The 24538-nt window shown below is 35.0% G+C and overlaps 2 protein-coding genes across 3 annotated transcripts in view; one reads left to right on the top strand and one right to left on the bottom strand.

Annotated features, from left to right (window-relative positions):
• Nucleotides 1-1585: 1585 nt before the first annotated feature.
• Nucleotides 1586-16999, bottom strand: LOC306853127 (uncharacterized protein). The gene is made up of 6 exons (XM_079390323.1): nucleotides 16896-16999; nucleotides 14652-15032; nucleotides 8511-8664; nucleotides 7735-7825; nucleotides 6583-6856; nucleotides 1586-2715 (listed from the first exon to the last, which is right to left on the bottom strand). Exons 2-6 carry the CDS (start codon nucleotides 14830-14832, stop codon nucleotides 2567-2569), a joined length of 849 nt encoding a protein of 282 aa, XP_079246449.1. The 5' UTR covers nucleotides 14833-15032; nucleotides 16896-16999; the 3' UTR covers nucleotides 1586-2566.
• Nucleotides 5036-24538, top strand: part of LOC306853128 (uncharacterized protein) — a 28732-nt gene continuing 9229 nt past the window's right edge. Inside the window, exons 1-4 of one of the 2 annotated variants that reach the window (XM_079390324.1) lie at nucleotides 5036-5349; nucleotides 15791-15849; nucleotides 15994-16036; nucleotides 22141-22254. In XM_079390324.1, the coding sequence (XP_079246450.1) occupies nucleotides 15822-15849; nucleotides 15994-16036; nucleotides 22141-22254 (185 nt within the window). In that variant the 5' untranslated portion in view covers nucleotides 5036-5349; nucleotides 15791-15821. Of the gene's footprint in view, nucleotides 5350-15790; nucleotides 15850-15993; nucleotides 16037-16296; nucleotides 17852-22140; nucleotides 22255-24538 lie in introns of those variants that run through there. The other variant, XR_013782711.1, reaches the window with a different exon arrangement.

Here is a 24538-nt window from a genome sequence, read left to right as displayed (position 1 = left end):
CTGTACAGGCCCCTCCCACAATAGTTGATTGACAAGACTGTCTTACCTTAGACCCGCCCTGAGTGAGCTGAGAGCTGTCCGCCATTGTGTCGACTCCAGTGCAGGGGAAGACAAGATGTCTCCGATTAAGTGATTTGAAGTCGTCATTTACTCCCGACATCAAATGAAGACGCAGAGGATTAACGTTATTTTCATTTTGAAGGGAATGCACCAATCCCCGATCTACATAAATGCGTCTATGTTTGCCCGAATCATTCGTGATCCAGCTTTATACAGAAGAAGTTAGTATAAGGGTTTTTATGAAAATTTGTAAAACGCCTTTCCTAATAATGTGCTAGTTAGCCAGTTTTGCGGCTGAAGTTTAGTGTGCTCCATAGATATATACCTAGATGCCTCATTATTGACTGTTTCTATGGGCTGCGATCTCTATGGACCGCGATACGTAAGCCATCCGCCATTTTTGGAATGGTCTGTGAATCTTTGAGTGCATTGACTGTGTGCGTCTACATCAGCAAGTTATACACTTGTATATCTTTGAATATTCATTCATTATTATGGTGAATGTGAGTTGGCTGACACGTCAACGTATCTGGAGCGGTCGAATAGGGAACCTACACATATCTATGGTCTGCTTGTCACTCCACGGAAGAGAAGGGCGGAGTCAGCAGAGCTTACTAGCATTTAAAGCAACATGGACTAGAACAGCGTGCTGAAAACAGAGCTGATTTTGACAGGGTAAAGAAGGTGTTTTTTACACTACCATTGAGAAAATTTAACCAAAGTATGTTATAGACTTTTCATTAAGACCCTAAAGAATGACCCCTTTAAAAAGCCTTTGTAAAAAGTCAGTCATTTTTTTTTTTTTTGCTCAAAACTAGCCTACATATAAAATATCATTATAACCAAATATGTTTATAGTTATATGTGAAAAGAATATAAAATTGTATTGAATTGGAAGACAAATATTAAAAAGTAAATAGGGTCAAATTTGAATTATGTTGATGTGTGTGTATACAAACTTTTGATATTGGAATTGCTGTCATACTAATTGAATATGGTTATGGTTATACACATTACTTGTATATTACTATATACATGTAATGAGAATTTTGTTGAATTGAAAGATATATGTGACCCTGGACCACAAAACCAGTCATAATGGTCAATTTTTTGAAATTGAGATTTATACGTCATCTGATATTTGGCTGAGATACAACTATTTGGGAATCTGAGGGTGCAAAAAAAAAAAAAATCTAAATACTGAGAAAATCGCCTTTAGAGTTGTCCAAATGAAGTTCTTAGCAATGTATATTACTAATCAAAAATTAAGTTTTGATATATTTATGGTAGGAAATTTACAAAATATTTTCATGGGACATGATCTTTACTTAATATCCTAATGATTTTTGGCATGAAAGAAAAATTGATAATTTTGACTTATACAATGTATTGTTGGCTATTGTTACAAATATACCCCAGCGACTTAAGACTGGTTTTGTGCTCCAGGGTCACATATGTGGCTACCACTTCAGCATCTGTGCTTTAACCATGAGGTCACAGCTTCAACAGAAGGATTCAGTCAGTACTGGTGTTACTTTAATACCATCTTAAAGAAAACTCACCTGCAAATGAACAACATTTTATGAGATTGAATGACCCATCCCCTTCAGATCACGTATACCTCCCCCCCATCTCCCTATGTTCTTCTTTCCATATCTTTTCCTCTGTATCTATGCTCTCTCTATTTCCATGCACCTCCATGTCTCTTTTTTTTCCACCACGATCCTTCAGAGGAAGCACGGAATGGAGGGAGATAAGGGAGAGGTCAGTAACTCAGCTGCATGAGCTCATTTGAGACAAAAGGGTCAGCATGACGGCCCGGCACTGCCGTCTGTCTCGACCGGTTGGACGCACAGATGATAACTATCCCAGCTGCTGTTTCACAGTCTGGAATGATGGACTGTCTCCATCATGAACCAGATGCCGCTGAGTTACCAAACATGTGGCGATAATATGGAAATACATTTTACATCTATTCATCCATCCATCCATCCATCCATCCATCCATCCATTCCACCCAACCATCTATCTATCTAGACGACATTGGAGGGCCTGGAACAGCATTCCTAGTTACATTAGCATTCAGCTTACAAAACCAGTTAAAACCAGTTGTTTTATTTAATACAATGTGACACCGTTATTTACAACCAGACAAAAAAAGATGAGCCATTATCTGTAAAAACATTAAACAATAACTTTGGTCAATCTCCCCTTAAGGAAGCAGTTTATATATATAAAAATAAACTATATAAGGCAGTAGAACAAATCTTGGAGTCCTCTGGAGACCACGTTCCTCTGTAAACAGTGTGAAAACTGAAGAGTGATGGCTCAAGCTGGGTCATAAGAAGTGTTTGATTTCCGTACAATGCCCGTCTCCAGCTGCGTCCACACCTGGATCTGCTCACACGCTCAGGTATGTGCAAGTCTTTCTATGTTTATATTTCGTTTTGCAGGTTTTTGGATACACTAGGATGTTTTTCAGGTGTTCAGTGTTGCAGTGTTGTGTTTATCTGACAGAGGGGGAGGCCAGTAGGTGAGCGGGCTTGCAGGGGATCGGTGGTTTGACACATGGAGTATTACTGGTGTTGAAGTTCTTCCTGAGCTGAGCCACACGACTGCCGCACGTCAGACCGCTATCCTTATCATTCATCACTCCTTTAGAGAGAAAGAGAAGAAGAAAGATTGTTAGATTAGACATGGAAACAAAACCTAGTGAGTTGTTTTGCTGTCTATTGGCAGCATACAATGTTAGCATGTTGCTAAGCTAACATGATACTCTGTTAAAATAAATTATATACATATACATATATATATATATATATATATGGTATTTTCTATATATATATATATATATATATATATATATATATATATATATATATATATATATATATATATATATATATGAAGATTTCATTTGCAAAAACAGTAACTCTGAAATTAAAATTGAGAAATTAACAATTCTCAAAAATCATGTTATTCATCATGCATTCCAATGAATCTCAATGAAACTGCAGTTGTTTTTTTTTGACTAGGTTAAAAAATAACTAAAAAACAGCTAACTAACACAATGAAACAATAAAAACATGATAACATAAAAAAAAATCAGTTACCTGTTTTTGCAAATAAACTCTTCATGTATACATATATATATATATATATATATAAACTTATATAACTTATGGTAAACATATATAACTTATATAAACTTTATATATAACATTTATTTATATCTGTAATATTTAACTATTCTGTATAAATAATATGCACTATTTATATTTAGAAATTATATTGTAAACACTTTACAATGTATTTTTTTTTAAATAATTGTATTAAATCATTTACATGTTTTAAATATATAATTAAATAATTTAAATATTTAATTTTTATATATATTTAACTATATATTTTATTTATTTATTTATTCATTCATTCGTTTGTTCATTCATTCATTCATTAATGCCATTTTGGATTTTTTTTTTCCCCCATTGAGCTTGTCACAATTCTTTATGGAATTGCCTTCTTTGTGAAAAATATATTAGATGCTGCCATAATAATGCTGCATACCATATGGAATAGCCTTTGTGCCTGGAGCACGCCTACGATGCCTTAAAATTCTGCTTATGTAGTCAGCTCACTGGGTTTTGGTTTAGCGCCACAATGACCTCATGAGAGGTCAAGACTAAGGAAATAATCAAGCAGAAATTCGTGATTACGAGACTTTGACTGTCTGTAAATCACTGCTGACTTTAAAAAGCTGTTAGACCCCTGACACAAGCCCGCCGGGGATTATAACACATCCACAGCTGTCTCTCTCTCTCCCTGCCTCTCTCTCTCTCGATCCTCCGTTCCACCCACTCAAGGCAGGTCTAGAGGTCACAAGAGGGAGAGCGACAGCAGGCAGAAGAGAAAAAAGTAAAGGACGAAGAGAGTACAAATAACAGGAGAGTGAGGTAGAGGGTAAAGGCTATGGGAGTGATGACTCAATTTGAATGTGTTAAACGGGGGGAGACAGGTGGTCAGGGAATAGGTGAAGGGGTGATTGAGGTAAAAGGGGGAATGGGGGGTAGAAACGAGACAGAGAGACGGGGGAGGACGCTTGTGGGGACCGTGGGTGACTTCAGAGACAGATGCTGTGGAGAGTGAGACTCAGAGGAGAACTGTATTTTTAGACTCTCCCTGAGGGGTCTAAGCCTGGAGTTCCGCCCCCTTCACACTTTTCCTGTGAGACCGGACTCTCTGCCATCACTTTTTTCCTTCTGCACTGATGCGGGGGTCTTTACTATGCCCTCTACTTGCAGTTTTTCCCTTGTATTCATGTGACGCAACCTCTATATCCAAGTTGCAAGCCACGGCACGGCCCATTATAATGACTGAAAATGTTCAACTACGTGCAACGTGGCAAAGCCATCAGCAATAAACTGACAATACAATGCACACAAAGACATTTTTGGGACACTGGCACTTAAAGGTTTAGGTTCAGCTTGACTAAAAAAATAATCTATCTGTAAAATGTAATATAAACAGCCTGTCAAATTTTAACCAATTTATTAATAATAATAATAAAAAAAAAAAATTAAGATAAAAAAAGCAACACATATGAAGACATAACACTTAGAGATTTATGAAGGGCTAAACAGGAAATGTTATATAAAATCTTAATATAGCCTATAGTTTTAAGCCTGAAAAAAAAAAATATATATATTATATATATATATATATATATATATATATATATATATATATATATATATATATATATATATATCATTATAATAATAATAATAAAGGCTGTCGCATGTTGAACATAAACAACTGTCGGTGGTTTGTCGTTGCAAACGCGTCGTGTAAACGGTTGCTGTTGATATAAATCTCATTTTAAATTAATGATTTTCGGTCGATTTGTTGCTGAAGATCGCTTCAACATGTCGCAATAGTGACGCAGGCAGTACCATGTGACAAAACTAGCTCGTTCATACTAGACAGCTGTGTTGATTATAATGGGAGCGATCTAGTTTTGTCACGTCTCTCTCGCACGAGCTGAGTTGATGTTCCTCTGGCCGTTCCCTGCAGCCGTGACCCCTGACTGCGTTATGCTGTCGCCATGGAAACGTGAGATCTGCGCAAATTCCCGCTCCGCGCGCGCCCGCACACAGATTGAATCACACACACGTAAATCATTTATCCACATTAGAATTAAATGAATTAACATGTATGTACAACATTATGTGAGGCGACACAAAAAACCCTGAGCAACGTCTGCCATCCCAAGCTGACAGTCAAGTACAGGTGCGTTAATATGTTTGAGTCCTCAGAGCTCGTATTTGTTTTCTGTTTCCAAAGAGGTTTGGCTGTAGTTGGTGTGTAGGTCTGAAGGCAGTGCAGCGTTTTAGTACGCAAAGAGCAGCGCAAAGTTCCTTGTTTTTAAAAGATTAGCCGCAGCTGGTAAACAAAGGAAAGTGTTGCTATGACTGGTGTGTCCTGTAGGAGGCGCTCGCAGTGGCGCCTGTGATTATCACATTAGTCCACTAGATGGCGCTTGCTCTCTATTTACATCGACAACAACATGAACGTTTCTTTCTACATTTTTATAAACCACACTTCAAACTAAATGTATACCAGATCATTTTTATCTGTTACTTTTCTATTATTAGGAAACATGTTTTAATCCAAATTAAGTAAATACCCCCCCCACACACACACACACTAAATAAATACTAGGCCTATACACATACACAAAGTTATTTATTTTATAAATTAAAATAAAAACAATTATTTTATAAATAGTTTTTAATGTTGAAAATAAATGTATTTGAGGAAATTTATTATCTGATATTTGTCTATTATGTTGGGCAAATAGTTGCTATAGTTATAATATCAAATGCTTAATATTTATATATTTAATTATCAATATATTATGAAATAATTAAACAATATAAGATGTATTCAATATTTATATAATATATAAAAATATATTAATATAAATTCTATGTACAATAGATGTTATATAATGTAAATGTTGATAATCTTGTGCTGTGCTGTGTTTTATAGTATGTTGTTGAAAGAATACCTTTTAATTTTTTCAGATACTACTGTGCTCTTACCTTTCTTACAATATATTACTAAATAATGTTAAGTAATATTATAATATTTATATAATAGTGTTTATATAATATAATTATAATTGTGTATATAAATATGAATATGTAATATTGTGTGTGTGTGTGTGTGAACGAAAATATTACATTTAGTAGTTTTAATTTTAAAAATGGTGTTTTTTTATTTTGATGTTTAACCAATGTTCAATGCTAGAAAACTGCAAAATGACAAACTTTAGACATGTTTAAACGGAAGAAGAAAAAGAGGCTAAAAACTAAATGAATAGTAATTATTAATAAATGTTAAGTAAGATAAATGTTGATAATGTTGTGTTTCTCATTGTTTCTTGTTCTGTGGTGTTTTTGTAGTATATTGTTGAAAGAATTCCTGAGATTAATTCAGATTCTACTTCTGTGCTCTTACCTTTGTCTGGTGTGGGTGTGTCCTGTGGGTGTGTCTTGTTGTTGATTGACAGCTGCTCTTTCATTGCTCTGTGCAGTTGAAGCTCTCTGAGTCTGTCTGCTACTGTTGTCTCTGTGTTGCTCATATGTGATCTGTAAAGGCCTGTGTCCTCCTCCGCGCTGCCCGAATCGGAGTCATCTGTTTGGCCCCTGGTGTCGTCAGCTGACTGATCAGAACCGCTGTCCTGCTTGGACTCATCTGAGACTGTCGTAGAATCACTGAGCTCCTCTGGTTTCTGTGGCAGATTGAATGAAACTCATTTGTAAACACTTAGAAAATCGGAGTTGACAAATTCAGAGACACAAAGAGAGATGGAAGTGTGTGTGTGTGTGTTTTGCATGTGTGTATTCCCTCTGGCAACGTGGCACTGATGCCATCTGATACCGTTTAATTCTCTGCCCAGGCTCTAAACCATCTGCTCAGGGGAGCCTGGCCTGTCCAACTACACACACCCATCGTTTTATTATTATTGCTGCTCTTATTATTAAATCTCACACACACATACATGTGCATCTTCTCACACATATGCGCATTCATATGTCAAATCACATGAAAGCACACTCATTTAAACACATGCACACTCACGCACGCGTTCTATCACAGTGGGCATTCAATTGAGGTCTGTTTTTATACCAAGCTAATGATATTCCTTATCCTCCAACCTTGTGAATCTCATCTCATGCTCTGGTCACACACATTATATGTACTGTAAATTCATAGAAGTGAGTTATATTATATACCAACATGCAGAATGTGACATTGCTTTATCCTGAAAAATCTAAAACACCAAAGGTAAAAGACAAATATGATTTACTATTCACTATCAGACTATGCCTCCTTAAGATGATTTGCTGATTGTATTCCTCATTTGAAATTTGCTTTAGTTAAAAACATCTGCTAAATTAATGTAAATGTAGAAATGTATCTTTTTCTTGGGCATATGTGCCTTCATAGCCATTTTAATTTAATTTACATTACATTTTTGTGTGATAGTTTGGAACTGTGCTGGGTTGCCACTATTTCTGAAGCAGAACCGGAAGCAGTGCTCTATAACAGTACCCCAACCTTCTCTCTTTAAATTCGATGAAGACATTATTTAGTACCCCCACACACCTTGAACAGTAGCTGGATCCCTGGTTCTGTGCTGGTTTGTTGTGCGCTGCTGGGTTTGGTCAGGCTGCTCTTTACAGGTTCTGCTTTTGCTCTGTGAACAAAGAAAAACACATTTAGCTCTATATGGTTTGAGAATAATTAGATTGCTATTAATTCCAGTAATGTTTGTATATTTGAGGAATAGTCTGAATGTTTTTATCTGCTCTTAGTTCAAAATACAGTAAAACAGTAATAGTATGAATATTATCACAAATTAAAATAACATTTGTCTATTTTAAGGTATTTTGATATTTTTTGCTGTTTTTTATTGAAAAAGTAACATTCTAGTAGTCTGAGTGGTGATGAGGAATATAAACCTTATAAATATTATCACTGTCACTTTTGAGCAGTCAAATATGTCGTTTTTTTAAAACATAACTTAATGGCCATATTTAATGTGCAGTCAATAATAATCCCTTCCATAGTGCATTTGGTCACACTTTATTTTAAGGTCCAATTCTCAATATTAACAAAACCATTAATTATGACCTTTGCCTCAATAAACTTCTAATTTGTTGCTTATTAATAGTTAGTAAAGTAGTAGTTAAGTTTAGGTATTGGGTAGGATCAAGGATGTAGAATATGGTCAGGCAAAATATGTGCTTTATATTATATAAGCACTAATAAACAGCCCATATGTTAATAATAGGCATGCTAAGCAACTAGTTAATAGTGAGAATTGGTCCCTATACTAAAGCGTTTCCATGTTTTTCTACCTATTATTGAGCGTGTTGTACCTGTTGATAGTATTAGGGTTGGCCGCTGTCTTGTTTCTCAGCTCGGACAGGATGAGTTTTGGAGATTTGAGCTCATCTGATTCTCCGATAATACACACATGCACGTCACCGTCACCGTCACTGCCCAGCAACCAGCTCACACTTTTACAAGGGCCTGAGGACAAAACAATAAACATGTCAAGAAAATCAATATCTGAGAAACAATAAATAAATGAGAAACACAGAAACAATTAAGTTACAAAGACAAAGAGGCACAACAGATGCAACAGCTCACGATTAGTCCTTTTACTTGCTCTCTGAACAAACATAGTGGGTATTTTTGAAGTTTAATATTCCGTAACTTCTTGTTATTTAAATCTTTACTCAACCCAAGGGGCTGAGGTTTGGCATAAAGCATATTTCGCCATTGACAGACTTTTAAAATTGCATTCTGCCATAAAGAAAATTATATTTTTTTTGGTTACAGACTTCTGTGAGATGTAAACCAGCCAAACCCTGCACCCTTGATTTCAAGTATTACGCTCTGTATTTTGTCCTTTTCACAGAGAGATGGCGCTGTGACATTACATGAAATTTATCTTGCATACTGTAGGTGGCCTGCTCTGGTTTAGAAGTGTGTAAATGTCATTCAGTGTCTAGATGTCAATGCCAGCGTTCATCAGGCTTGTATTATCGCCTTACAGATACTTACACCGACCCACAAAAGCTGTGAATCCTTCCCAGTCACCCTCATCATTATTTCAGTGTGATTTAACCTTCTCAGATTACACCAAATGTTTGAAGGCATGAAATGAAGTGTGATCAACTGATATGTGGTGCTTACGTAAGAGGCAACAAAGAGGATCCTTGTGCGGATTGTAGGGGATTGCAGTTCACCTCAAATAAATAATCTGAAAGTACATCATAATGCCATGAATATCACAGTGGGAGAAAATGTCAAGAATTTCCCATTATTAAACCGTTTGTTCAAGCAGGGGTTGATCTGTTTTTCTTTTCTGTTTTTTTTCCTTGCACGTAAGGGAACACCTAACACCCCTCAGTTCCAGCAGAAAAGGTTATGTAAAGAACCGGTTCTCCAGCTCGACAGAAGCCACACTACGACTAAGAGCGAGGCAGATCAAATGGCTTCATTTCCATGCAGGAATGAATTTAGGGTTTCTGCTAGAAATCTCAGAAATGTTCAGTATGTGTTGCTGAAACTACAAAAGTTACAAAATATAAAACTGGCACATCTTTATGAGGTATTTTTTTCACACTAATAGTTAGATCTGTGTGTGTTTGTGTAGTGCTTGTTGCCAAGGTCACAGGGTTCACCCACATATGCTGCTTAAGACATGGCGTGTGTGTGTTTGAAAGGTGATGTAACTGCATGGTGATGAATGTGTTTTTTGAGGACTGTTTCTTAAAGTGTTATGAGCCCACTTGAGCAGCCCAGGGCTGAATCCGTCCAGCGAGATTAGAGCTACACCTTGTAGAATATAGGAACGCAACTTATCAATGGTTGAGCTTCTCCTTCCTTTTATGTAATACAACAAATAAAAAGACAACAAGCCTTCAAAAATCTGTGTTCATACCATCCCATAGGAGAGTTTTATAGCTTGGATGTCGCTCCTTCTTACTCCTTAAAGGTACAGTTCACCCAAAATGAAAATTCTGGCATCATTTACTCACCCTCATGTTGTTCCAGTCTAGAATTTACATTTATGGTTGAACTATCATTTAAACTCCTTAAAATAAGCACAAATGAGACGATTGTTGACATAAATTAAGAGAACAGGCCAGCGGTTCTCAAGGGGCCCTCAGCAAACTTCTAATAGTATTCTTATCAACAATCTGTTTTCTCTTGAGGAAAAACCTAGATGCATAAGGAAGCCTAATTATAAAAGTGTGATTTCTACATCATGCAAATTAATACAATCCTGCCATTCCATGAGAATTTGGATACATTTCATGAACATATATGTTCTGTTTGCCAAGCACAAAATAGTTCAGATATATCAGGTAGATATTGTGAATAAAAATATATATTTTTAAATCCTTATCCTGAATATTTATCCAGTAAATCATGAACAGCTGAAAGGGTTATAGGTCTTTAACTGTTGTGCCTTGAAAATGTTTGGAGTTTGAACATGTTTCATTGCTCTTGTGTAGAGCAATGAAGTTGTGGTTCACAACTTCATTGCACAACTTCAAAACACAATTATTTATAGTCTTATTTGGATTTTGATAAGAGCTGAGTTCATGTTGAGATCTTTGACTTTAAAGAATGTAAACAAGTTTAAGACAAGCTGCATGCTTTAATTTGTCAGTAGTGTAGATTGTAAATGTTGATATTTTAAATGAATATGTATAATCCATTATGTATCAAAAACTAGGCATACAATGTTGTGCTTTAAAAAGAAAAAGAGGAATGTTAGCCTATGTTATTTACATTAGAAAGTGCATTCGAAATCATTAATGTAGATATAATATTTATGCAACTTGTTAAATGTCAAAAATTTTGTTCATTGTTAGTTTTGTTCATTGTTAGTTCATTACACCTTAACACATGTTACCAGGACTTATTGTAAAGTGTTTAATTTAGTCGGTTTAGCTCACAGACTCATTCCTTTGGCTGAGGATTTGCTGGATTAATGTGTGCTACTAAATGATTTGCACCTTTAGAGAACACATCGGGGAAAATAGGATGGGTCATGCTACAAAGACAGTGAGTGTCACATCCTGTTACTCATATTCATTGACGCATATTCGGTGTCAATAGTAATTCCGGTTTATGTCTAGTCTGACCACACCTCGAAGTCTCCATTTGCTATCTATTTAATCGGATTGCTGTCAAAGAGAAACAAGTGACATATTACAGAGATCTCATTGGTGATTTTTCTCTCCAGTGGGCAGCAATAGAGTCTCAGGTACAAAGTTCCAGCGATAACTCATAGTTTTGTTTGCTTGCGTACAAGAGGAACTGCCAACAGAAACTTCAACAGTATTTATCTCGACTGCCCCTGACGCAGGGCTGACACAGTATCAGCTAAGACGACTGAAACCGGCCACAAAGTGCTGGGTGAGAGAAAGATGGACACAGCTGCGTTTCACAATGCTGTCATTGACATGAGCTGTGAACCCTGTCAGTTGTGTGTCCGTGGAGAGAAAATTAAAAGAGATTTGACTGCATTCGTGTCAAATTTAAATAAATGAATAAGAGTTAAACTGCATGACTGTGACACAGCAGCTCTCTTTTGTGTCTGTTTGTGCAGCAGCTAAACATACTTCACAAAGGCCCTGTGTTACATGTGGCTCATGTGACTTGACGCTTTTTTGATGAGAAACAGAAGCCGGGGGATAATACCAGCACTATTGATAGGAACACCTACAAGAACATTTACGTCCTTGAGCAAATGCTGTTGTAAACGTCAATTCCTGTTCGGTTGGATTCCATCATCATCATCACATGAACTGAATTTTTTTCCCAGCCTGGGAACACGTTACGAGCATCTGATATTTTGAAATTCCATGTATATTTATGCTCTGTTACACAACTCTTGTTCTCAGTTTTTTCCTCACACTGTCATTTGCAAAGCACACTATTGGGTTATTTTTTTCTCTATTCTCTAAAGAGCTTTCATTTTTGAAGGAATCGTTCACCCAAAATGTACTCCCCTTTAGACTATCCAAGGTACTGTATAGATGAGTTTGTTTCTTCTTTGGAACAGATTTGAAGAAATTTTGCTTAGTCAGAATTCGAGTTGATAAAAACATCATAATAATCCATAAATAATCTAAACTCCAGTCCATCAGTTAACTTCTTGTGAAGTGAAAAGCTGCATGTTTGTAAGAAACAAATCCATCATTTAGGCGTTTAACTTTTACCCATTTCTACTGGCCAAAATAGTTCATAATTCATAATAATGCGTCCATCTGTCTTCTCGCACCAAAATTCAAATATATGTTTACAACCGTTTTGGACAGTTTTCAGTTGAAAACACTGCCTGGTCTGTGCATATTTTTCTTCTGATTCAAATGAGATATGCTTTTTCACTGGAGAAAGCAATATTATGGATAGAGGACTGTTGCTTTAACCAGAAGCAACTAATTAAAGTTAAAAACATGTTAATGATGAAAACATGCAGCTTTTCGCTTCAAAGATGTTAATTGATGGACTGGAGTCCTGTGGATTTTTTGTGGATTATGGTGATGTTTTTATCAGTTGTTTGAACTCTCATTCTGACGGCACCCATTCACTGCAGAGCAAGTGATGTAATGCTAAATTTCTCCAAATCTGTTCTGGTGTTTTTAGATGTTTAAAATGCTGTTTATAGTAAGACAAAAATGCTTCTTTTAAGTGAAAGACTCTTTTTAACTGTTCACTGAAAGGTTCTTTGGGCAACCAAAAATGTCTCTTTTATGGCTGCTTTGTTTTTGCATGTTGTGCTTCCTGAGAACATTCCATGCCCAAATCTCTGGCAAAGCACATCCTCAAGCATTAGTGTAAGAAAGCCCTGAAATGTTTAGAGGAATTTACAGCAGCAGGGCCCCTACGGCATTACAGGGGTTAGATCCCAAACAAGGCTCAACTCCTTACAAATGCTGATGCTATGAAGATAAACAGTAATCTACTGCAAGGTGATTTGCATGTGAATATTGTGTGTGTTGCAAGCTCAGTGTTGAAAAGCTGGAATTTGGCTCTGGTTTTACCCCTTGCAGCTGTAGCCTGTCTCTGTGGTATTGTTATGTGACTCTTTCATTCTTTCAGTTCACTTAATTTCCTTAGGCCTCAAAAATATGTGCTCACCTTGAAATGATGTTAGAATATTTCGCACAGGTATTGATTTTCTTGTTACATCAGTGAGGGCGTGCTAAAATATTTATTTTGAGTTCCTTGTAACACGCTGCTTTCATATAGTTTGATGGAACTGCGTAAAAAAATATCTGCACAGACGTTCATTAAACGTGAATCATTCTCTGATTGGCTATGTTCACACAGCAAGGGGTGAATCAGGCTCTAAATGTGTTGAAATAACTGACAGTATGTGAATTACCCTACAGTTTAAATTTTATGGTCAGTCACATTTTGTTTTTGAAAGATATTAATATTCAGTGACAGTAAAGACATTTATAATGTGACAATGTTATACTAAATAAACATTGCTCTTTTGAACTTTCTTTTCATTATATAATCTTAAAGTATCACGTTTCCACAAAATATGTTTAGCAGCACAACCGTTTTCAGCATTTAAAATAAGAAATGTTTCTTGCGCATGAAATCAGCATATTAGAATGATTTCTGAAGGTTCACGTGACTCTGAAGACTGGAGTAATGTTGCTGAAAATTCAGCTTTAGCAAATTCATCAGTTTTTATTGTATTTTTAAATCAAATCCATGAAGCCTCTGTGAGCATAAGAGAGAAAAAATCTTATACTGACCCCCAAATTTTCAAGTGTAGTGTAAATCGTTGTCATTCTTTTCAGCCCCATGTAAATTTGTCTCTATATTAGCTGAAATTACAATTGCAATATTTTTGCCAGAGCCTCGAGGAAAATATAATAGTTTTTTTTTCAAGTATAATTTTTCAGCATTTTAAACACTTTGCATAGACTATTATAAAAAATAATGAAAAATCTAAATGTACCTACATTAGTAATAAAATGGAACAAAAACTGCAGATATAATTGAAACAGGAATCTTGGGAAGTTATTATTGGTATTATTTATAAAAATAATAATAAAAATATTTAAAAAAAAGTATTTTGAAACCGTTTGAAGCAGTTATTTGGATTATATGAAGTGATTGTCACTCTTTAATAGCTGAAGTGTTTGAATTTTTCTCTCTTATAACTGAACTGAACTATATTCAGCTCTGCTTCTGTGTGAATGTAGCCAACAATCACTATTCAAAAGCTTCTCCATTGGGTTCAGTTCAACTATTGAAATGCGTCATCAGAACAAAAAGTAAACGTGCTCAATTTATACCGAATGGGCCTGTGAAGTTCAATTATGATGTCCCACACTTAAGAATGTGCAAAAACACTGTGGCGTGTCAGAGACACACAAAAGTATTTGACTGTTCTGTAAATAGTTTTTGTCTCCTGATGCTTACAGAATTGCAGACGTGGCAGTATTTTTAGAAAGGGTGTGAGTTCATACCTTTCTTTTGCCGATGCTTTTCTTTTTTTATCCCCTCCTTGCCCTCCTTCTCTTCCCGCTCCTTCCAGCGCCTGACTTGTTCCTCTCTCATTTTGAAGAACAGGATCTTCTTCTGTTCCTCGTTCAAGGCCTCTAGTACATCAGGGTCGATGTACATGTCAGCTAGGATTTGCTGCAGCATGTTGTGTCTGTTTGTGTGTTGTAGGCTTCTGAATAAGTGTGCTGGTATACAAAAATGCTCTCTGAAGAGTGCAGGTCCTTTTTTGGAATTCTTATTGTCCTTTCCTCAAACAAAAGCTTCCTCTATCTTCCAGAGATTGGCATTTTAGATGCTGCTGTTGAGTTCGTTCCTGTCCCACACTCTGGCCATGTGATTCCAGTCTGAAAGAGAGAGAGAAATGGGAGGAGGTGAAAAAGAAAGAAAGAGCCATTTAAGCATCTGTTGCTGTTTTTGTGCAGCCCCTCTTTATGGGCGACTCCTTTATATCTCTGCATAAATTAATCCTGATTTCACTCGTAAAACAACAAAGCTTCCCACTCCAATTTATTGTTCTTTCAGAAGGCTTAATGAAGCACTTAGAAGTTTTTGAGAATTTAATTTTTCGTGGACTATCTTAGGAAGAAATCATAAACACAAATTTTGACCTTTTTAGTGAAGTTCAAACGAAGTAACTCTTAAGATAATTTCTCGTTATTGATGATTTAAGTCATTTTAAATTGATCATATACAGTACACGTGTAAAAACATGTCTGACTGTGCCTATTCATAAAAAAGCCAAAATATGTAATATTATAAATACGTGTTTGGTTTTCACATAAATGTTAATAGGATTTTAACTTTTTTTTAAACAGATTCAGTGTTTATAGTATTATTATTATTATTATTGTTGTAAATAATAAATGTCACATATTTTTGCCTTTTAATGATACTTTGTTCTCTAAAGTTAGACCACCTTAACATTTTTGTCTTTAAGACTTGTCTGACCAAATCTTTTTAATATATTTGTCATTTTGTTGGACTAACAGAAGTCAATGAGTGTTGTGATATAATGTCTGTTTATGAACATCATAATTGAGCTGTGAAGCCATTCAGGTATAAAATGAATGCATGAAGCGAAAAATTCTCTTTTTTTTTCCAGATGACGCATTTCTGTAGTTGAACTGAACCCTATGGAGAGGCTTTTGAACACTGATTCAAGTAAGTAGTACAGTTTGAGATACCTTTGAGATCTTATCTGAAGCTTTTAAGGAGATACACTTGAGATAATTACACTCTCATTGCCGTCTAGGAGCAGCAGTTGTTATATTACAGTGATTCTCATTGTGATTGTCTCTCCTGTAGAGGTTAAAGGAGACTGTTGGGACAAACGTTCTTCTGAGCAGCTGTAAGTTTTGATGTTTTATGGTTTGATCCAGACTGCTGTTCAGTTGTGTTGACAATAGCAGTCTGTTTTATTCCAGAGCTCTGTGTGTGATTTTCCTCTCTCTGTTGACTTTGGCTAAATGAGCATCTATATTTCTCTCCCCATTCACTTTTTTATTTAAATATTTCTCATTCAGTAGCTCCATCCCTGTTGCTGTTTACACAGATTATTACAGCATTTCAGTTCCTAACTCTCTCTTTTTCTTTATTTCTCTCTGCCAGAAAATGAATCCTACTCCACTACCATTTCTTAAACAAAGAGCCTCTCTATTCAATACCAATCATGCACCAGGTCAGACATGTTTCTTCACCAAACAACTAACAAAGCCATTCAAACCAAACAAAGAAGCAATAAGTTCACAAACATCTGTGGTTTTCAATTAGAGTGATAGGGAACAAACACAACAACTGAGTTTACTCTATCAAAACTAACAACCTGAGCTTAAAACTAGTTAAAATGCAGCTGAAATAGCATGTTAAAACTGTGATGATGCACTCAGAGAAGACTTTGAATTTGGGTATGTTAAGGATGGACAATAGAGACAGCCAGGGACTGAGACATTTACACAAAGACTCACAGCACAAAAGACTCTGGAAGTTGGCAAAAGAGCAACTGTAAGAAACAAAGCAGGAGAGCAAGCAGCCGTTAGATAGATCAGGATCTGTAACTCTAACCAAAACAGTATCAGTTGTTCAGCACATGAGAGAGAGAGAGGATACAGAGAGTTCGAGAGAAAGAGAGAATGAAAAAGCTGAGGACAAAGAGACTGCTGAGTGCTGATGAAGTGTGCTGAGAGAGAGAAAAGTGAACTAGTACTCACATTCAGAGCTGGAGAAGTGTGCTGTGGAGTTGCGTTAGTGAAACAGGCAGCAGCGTGTGTGTCTTTCTCTCGGCTGCTTTTGTATTTGAGTGCACTACTGGTGTGACATCATAGCAGCATTCTTTCTCCCTCCCTCCCTCCCGCCCGCCTTCCTTCTCAGACTTCCTCACTACAACTCTCCTTCTTTGTCTCCTCCCTCTCTGTGTGTTTCAATGTGATTCATTGGCATAACAAAAACAGCTACATTTGAATTGCCAAATCAGCAGGTTAGAGTGATGTTGATATATGGGAAATGGTAATGATTTACAATATACACTGTAAAATATTATTTTTAAATATAACAAAGATTATACGAGTATGTTTTGCAATACTATTTTAGTCTTTCTACTTCAAAATTGAATGTTACTTGTCATTTCTTTGTAATTATTTGTAAAATTTACAAGTAACTTTCTACACTTTTTTCACTATTGCAATAAGTATCATGAACTATGAAAAACAATCTTTAATTGTTCATTAATAATTCACATTTGTTCATAAAGTTGTATAAATTAACATTAAATTCATAAATAATTAATACATTTGTAATATTAACCAAAATCAATAAGTGCTGTTATTTATTTATTTATGTTAATGTTTGCTGTAGCATTAACTGATATTAACATATAAAACATTGTTGTTACATTACTAAAGATCCTGGACTATTGAGGTAATGGTAGAGTACATTAAAATTCAATTAATTATGTAATTATGCATTTTGTTGTGGGAATGTAAGACAACTTCAGAAAAAATTAGCCAAAGTATCATTCAAAGGCAGAATTTCTTGAGAAAATAAGTGCCATTTAATAAAAATAAGCACTGAATCAGTTTTAAAAAGTTGAAATACTATTAACATATATCAGATATTTGGACTTTTTATGAATAGGCACATTTCTTCATTGACAAATAAAAAGTGTCTTAATATTTATGACTAAAAAATACATTTATTTCTATTTTATGTTCATCGTATTTATGTGTTTGAAAACTTTTTAAAAGAAATCTGTAATTTTGAGGTCATCAGTAGACGTAAATGAGTATTTATGGAACAGACAAATGCTTTTGTGTTTCTCACTGTCAGACTTGTCATTAAATCCACGTTCGTTTTGTGTGACTGACATCATAATTGAACTTTAAGCACACAGACCTATTCAGGCATAAAATAAGCATATGACGCAAAAAACAAAACTTTTTTTCCCCCTTGATGCGTTTCAGTAGTTGAAATGAACCCTACGGACAGGCTTTTGAACACTGAATGTCATCAGCAATGCAAACTGAGATATTGTTGAGATCTTATCTGAAACTCTGGAGACACACTTAAAATTTACTACACTATCTATTAAATTGTATTGCTATCTAGGAAAAATGATTCACATTGTTATTTTTCTTTCCTTTGGGGATTTTGAGACAGTTTTCATTCAGGTTTTTAAAAAAAAGGATATTAATTATTTAAAAATTCATTCAATTTGTAAATAAATAATTTAATAATTTAATCAAAATAATCATTAAAATATTTTAGAATTTTTATTTAATGGTTACACTAGATATCTTTAGGGTAATTTTTTTCTTTAAGAAAAAAGTTTAAATGTTTTTCACATATGTGTGAAATGTATCATGGTGTCTTCTTTTATTGATGCAATAAATGAGTCAGAGAACAATGGTATCCACACATCACAAAACCCAATGACTAGCATGTCTATAGAGCTGAATAGAACTGTGAAAGCCACAGGGGTGTTGGGCAGAGCAGAAGTGTAAAAATGTGAATTAAAGGCTATTCAGTAAGTATGGGAGGGAATCTCCACTACATGGATAATAAGAAAAAAAGAGGAAACTAGAAACAACTACAAGATTCTACACTTCTTTGACCTCTAGTGCAAACAGAATCATTACATATTTAGGTCTAGAAAATAATGGTGCTTAACAGGTGATTTCCCCATCAAGCCTTGCAAGTCAAGATTAATTCAACAAGGAAATTAACCTGTTTTACTACAAGCCTCTGATTCAATTTAAAAGGCCCATCTCATTTATTCTGTAAACAATCTCCTCCTTTTCCGCAGTCACCTGACTTTTGTTTTTTAACACAGTCATGACTTAAACATGTTACACACCCAATATGAAGGGAGTAGTCTGGTAAAGGGATATTTCATCCAAAAAAGGAAAACTTGTCATTTCATTACCCAGTATGTCTGTCTTCCTTCTGTGGAACACAAAAGATATCTTGAGAAGCATCTCATTGTTTTTTGTTCATACAGTGGAAGTCAATGGGGACCAGTGTTGTTTATTTCACATTTTCTTTTGAAAAAGTGAGTAAATGATCCCAGAATTTTCTTTTTTGGGTGAACTTCAGTATCTCTTTAACACAGATAACATTTTTTTAACAATCTGAACAAGTACACAATTAATTTTCACTGAGATTCAAATAGGAGTCACATGATGTTTTGTTTTCCTACAAGTGTGCTTCATAAATTTCCCTAAAAATTTCCTTTGAAATGACTTGACTCGTGAAATGCGGGTGTGTGCATTCTGAAAAACAGGAAGTGTCTGATTAAGTGTACTGACCTGTTTACTCTTCCCTGACTCATCATGCACCATGGTCATGTGACTTTCGCCACTCTTTTTGAAATGGACCAAATGGGTTCATGTGAATAACGTTCACTCCATGTGAGCCTGCATAGACAACAATGGAGCGCAGTGCAGGTTAGGGTTCAAGCGGTATATGTAAACACGTTATATGTAAACACACACACTCACACACAGCATATTTGACTTTCAAAGCAATCCCGCAGACTGGGAATGTTTGAACACAAGAGATTTCCATAGTCTGTTGCTGTTCCAGGGGTTTGGAACTGTGTTTGTGATCAGCTTCAAAATACACTTGAGGAATCTCAATGCAAAAAAAACTTTTTTTTTTTTTTTTTACACTGCATTGAACTCCTATGAGATCCTACAGCAGTTATTTGAACCCAGTAGTGTTAATGTTAAATGTTGCATTTCGGCATCTTCTTTGTGTATTTACATAAATGGAAATGTTTTTTAACTTTTGGCCAAATTAAAAATAGCGGCCTTGCAACTCTTTTTTTTTTTTTTTTTTTTTTAAGAGAAAGCAAAACCTCACAAAACCTTTCAAGGTCATATTTCACTCCAAAATAAAAATTAAGAAAGAATAAATTCTATTTTGCTTTTGAATTTTTTTTTATAATAATAATAATGCATATATATATATATATATATATATATATATATACATATATATATATATATATATACATGATATGTATAGCTATAATGGAAATCAGTCATCTGCACTGTAATTCTAAAAACAATGAAATATTTTATAAATATTTTATATATAAATATAAATATTTACAAAGCGAGTATTTGTTGTACTGCCTTTAATGCATGCTGATAAAAAAAAAGCAATATTTTTTTACTGCAGTTTAAACATGCTAATGTGAATCTAACGAGTATCACCACTGGGAGTAATTACTGCAAATGATTGTGGTAATTAACATATAAAAAATCCAGATTCCTTATGGTATTGAAAATGTACAGAATTATCATGAAAATTGTGTCAGCAATCAGGATACCGAAACGTTATAATCTTAATATTTTTTTAAAATATATGTTCTTATTTTTATAACTTTTCATTGTATTGTAAAACGTGACATGGACTTTGTAAAATAAAGTTTGTCAACATTATCTTATAATTACGTTTATTTTAATTAAACTAGGATATCTGAGTAAATATCATTATATATGAATGAATATACAATTTCAAATTAAAAAATATTTAAATATTGCAACATTTAAAAAAGTTGTAATATTTTTAATAATTAAATATTTAATAAGAAATAATAAAATATTTTGAACAATAAATATATTCAAGTTTTAAGTAAAATCTAAGTGATCTCTAAGTTACTTGACTACTTCAGCTCATTGCACTTTATCTTGCCAATTTAAAAATACTTAAAAAAATTTGAACTCTGAACCAAAATAGCAAATGACTTTAACAATTAAACACATAAAAGCAGATGTTGTTGTTATATTTATTTGTGACATTGACCTGCATTATGAGACAGTTGAAGGCATAATGAACTGCTGCAGTTTGTTTGAAACAGCAGTGATGTTCCTGTGTGTTTTCAGGCTCTAGATTGACGTGGAATTACACTCGTGCTGGTTCAGCAGTTATAGACCGTATCTGAACAACAGCAGTCCACAGAAAGCCTGTGTCTTGATACAACGGGTGATATTGCTGTAAACTGCTGCTCAGGGGTCAGAAGAAACATAGGCATGGAAAATGTTCAGAAAATGTGGTCCGATTGCCTCATTAAAGTCAACAGTACTTGTTCTTTGGTGAGGCACCCAGACCCAGATCGTTTCAGTTTCATGTTCAATGTCTGTCTAACTGGTCTTTTCCCACAGTCAGGGAAAGTTCATTTCTTTTCATCTGTTCATCTTTCGCTCAAATTGAGGACCTGACCTGCAGTGAAAACATAAACGTAAGAATGTGGGCGGTTTCTGGGTCAAATCCTTATCAGGGTTCATATAAGGTTCATATCAGTGGAAATATGTCATCTGTCTAAATTCAGATTTAAATGGCTTAGTTTAGGAGTTAAACATCTGGGCTGGCAGCAACACGATTTGAGGTTTGAACCCAACAATGGACTTCACCATTGTCTAAAAGCACCTTATCTCAGATTGCTTTCTGTAGTTAATAATTAGGTGAAAGTGTTCAATTAATTACTAAATAGTAATTCGATTAAAAATGTGAAATGTAGGGAAATTTATGATTAGTTCTAATAATAGTCCCACCCTATCAATAATTTATAGCTGAAGCGATATACAGTTACAGTTTATATGGCCGAAGTGTAATTCACTATTGAACAACGCCCCCTTGTGGTGCAAGAGGTTTTCGTTTGTAAGCGAGCAAATTATATTTTTCTTCCTAAAAAAACAAAAAAAAGATTTATGAACTGGCAGAGGTTGTTTGTTTAGATAGTTTGATTAATGTACAATAGATTATTTTGAGATCTGTGTGTGATACCAAACTGCAGCTTGTTCTTTAGATGTGAACTAAACCCATTTCTCTTATCAGAAATATTGCTCTCTAACGTCAGTGTAAATAGATGTTGCTTTTGCACCTGGTTGCCCTGTTTTATGAGGATTTATGGTGCTAATACAGAAACTGTCTCTTCTCATTTCTTCTGCATAGATCTTCTGAAGAGACTGGACGGAGTTTGATTTTGAATAAAATGACTGACTGTCCATCGCTGAACAATGCAGGACCTTCAAGCTTCACCGTCACCTTTGTGTCTCATTTTGGAAGGTATAGGACAACAAATTATTATTTCAAATGATCTTTTCAATATCTAACATACTAAAGTCTATAATAGGCTATGTGTTGTTACAGTACAGTCACTGTATGCAAAACAGTCCCTATGAGAGCCGACACAGAACTGGATTTATTGATGGATATCTATATGGATGACAGTAACTGTTTGAGCATTATTTGAATATTTTTTCTTTATAATTCAGTTTATTTAAATTAAACTAGGATATATATATGATCAAATATATGAATGTATATACAATTTAAAATTAAATAATTTTAAAATAGTTAAATTTAAAAAAAAAAAAAGTAATATTTAAGGATGAAATATTTTAAAAAATATTATCAAATATTTTAACAATAAAGTTTTAAGCAAAATCAAAGTGATGTTAAAGTTACTTGACTACTTAAGCTCATTGCACTTTATCTTGCCATTTTAAAAACATTTGATGCAAAAAAAAAATACTGCAACAAATTAAATAATAAAACATGTTTTACTGTGTGCATCTTGGCTGTCTGGATGAAGACCAAGCAAATGTTTGAAGCAGATTTGTTGATGGAGTGTGAGATCTGCTTTCTGGACTGACCGTATGGAGGTCAGAGATCAGATGTGATTTAGGCTTGCGATGGCCCATGCCAGGCCAGTTGTGAACGGCGAGGCACCCAGCCTGTGGGATTTTGGGTAAGCATGTAGAGTGTTTGTGTTGGAGAGGATGTTTAGGGATTGGTATAAACTCACACCCTATATGGCCCCTCCTCCACTGCATCATAGTGCCAACCTGACAGCTCGTGCACTCCAGAGAGCTATATCCGTGTGTGTGTGTGTGTGTGTGTGTAAGTAGCTCCTTCAACCACCAGCTGGCAAGGTCAACATTCACCAGTTAATCTCTCCCTCTGTCTTTCTTTCCGTTTGCTCTCCCTCTGTTTCTCTCTGTGTATGTTTGTATTACTCTGCAGTTTCACGAGAACCAGAGTTTATGTCTTTGTTGCAGTCTGGGACCTCAGTTCTCTCTCTCAGTTATAAGCAGGAACAGAACTAATCTTCATCACTTTTTCATGCACTGGTTTTAAGGGACTGTCTGCTGATTTCTGCACACACTCATTGGTCGCTGCTTTATCTACAAGTCAAAATATTTATATTTATATATGTATATGTACTGTATGTATGTGATGTCAAAGCAGAATTTTCAGCATCATTACTCAAGTCTTCAGTGTCACATGATCCTTCAGAAATCATTCTAATATGCTGATTTACTGCTCAAGAAATATTTCTTATTATAATCAAAGTTGAAAACAGCTTTGCTGCATAATGTTTTTGTGGAATCCTTTATGCATTTATTTCAGGGTTCTTGATGTTGAACTTCTTTGAAAGTTCAAAAGAACTGCATTTTTTAAATAGAATATAAAGCTGTCACCTTTGATCAGTTTAACATGTCCTTGTTGAGTAAAGTATTTATTTTGATTGGTATATAAACTAACTACATTTTTACATTTTCTGAAGAGATTGTGAATGGTGCAAAAGTTGCTGCTACAGTGCTGGGGCTTTGCCAGGTTCCTGTTATGTGGTTGTTAGGATATTCGGGGTGGTTGCTAGGTAGTTGCTTACTTGCCGTGGTTGTTCACCATTCAGCAATAAACTAAGAATTACTGAATTTGAATGGAATTTGAATTGAGATAGTAAACAGGATGCTAGAAACTTTAAGTAGAAAATCCACCATTATTTTGGATTTTAAAAAAGCCTTGAGGTTTGAATGTTAGTTATATATAGAGAGAGATTAATAAATAGGTAGACAGATTAATAGATGCTATAGGAGTGCCACATTTAAAAATTTAGAGTTAATTATATTCAAAGGGGTGGTCAATCAGCTATTTACAAAGGCTTTGTTGTGTTTATGGGGTGCATGTTAACATGTGTTCATGCTTTGTTTTTTTAAAAAAAACTTATCACATTATTTTTCACATATTTTACATTTTCCTAAAATGGTCTGTTGACTTCCTAGTTCTATGAAGCCCCTCCCTCAGAAATACGCAATGGGCTCAGATTGGTTAGTAGGCCCAGTGTGTTGAGATTCACTAACCGCCTAGTGCATGTTGTCTGGATACATCACGCCCCTTACCATTACGGGTAGTTGCATGTGAAACATGGCCCCACCCCCTCTGCTACGTGTTCCCGGGGGGCAGGGTTTATGTAAATTTTAGGGTTTGTGATGTCACAGACCCAGGAAGAAGCTCTTTAGCCTCGTTCAGACTGTCAGCGCAAATCTTGATTTTTGTGCAAATC

The sequence above is a fragment of the Barbus barbus genome (assembly GCF_936440315.1).
Source record: "Barbus barbus genome assembly, chromosome: 33".
NCBI classification, from domain to species: domain Eukaryota; kingdom Metazoa; phylum Chordata; class Actinopteri; order Cypriniformes; family Cyprinidae; genus Barbus; species Barbus barbus.
This window is presented reverse-complemented; position numbering and strand designations above follow the sequence as displayed.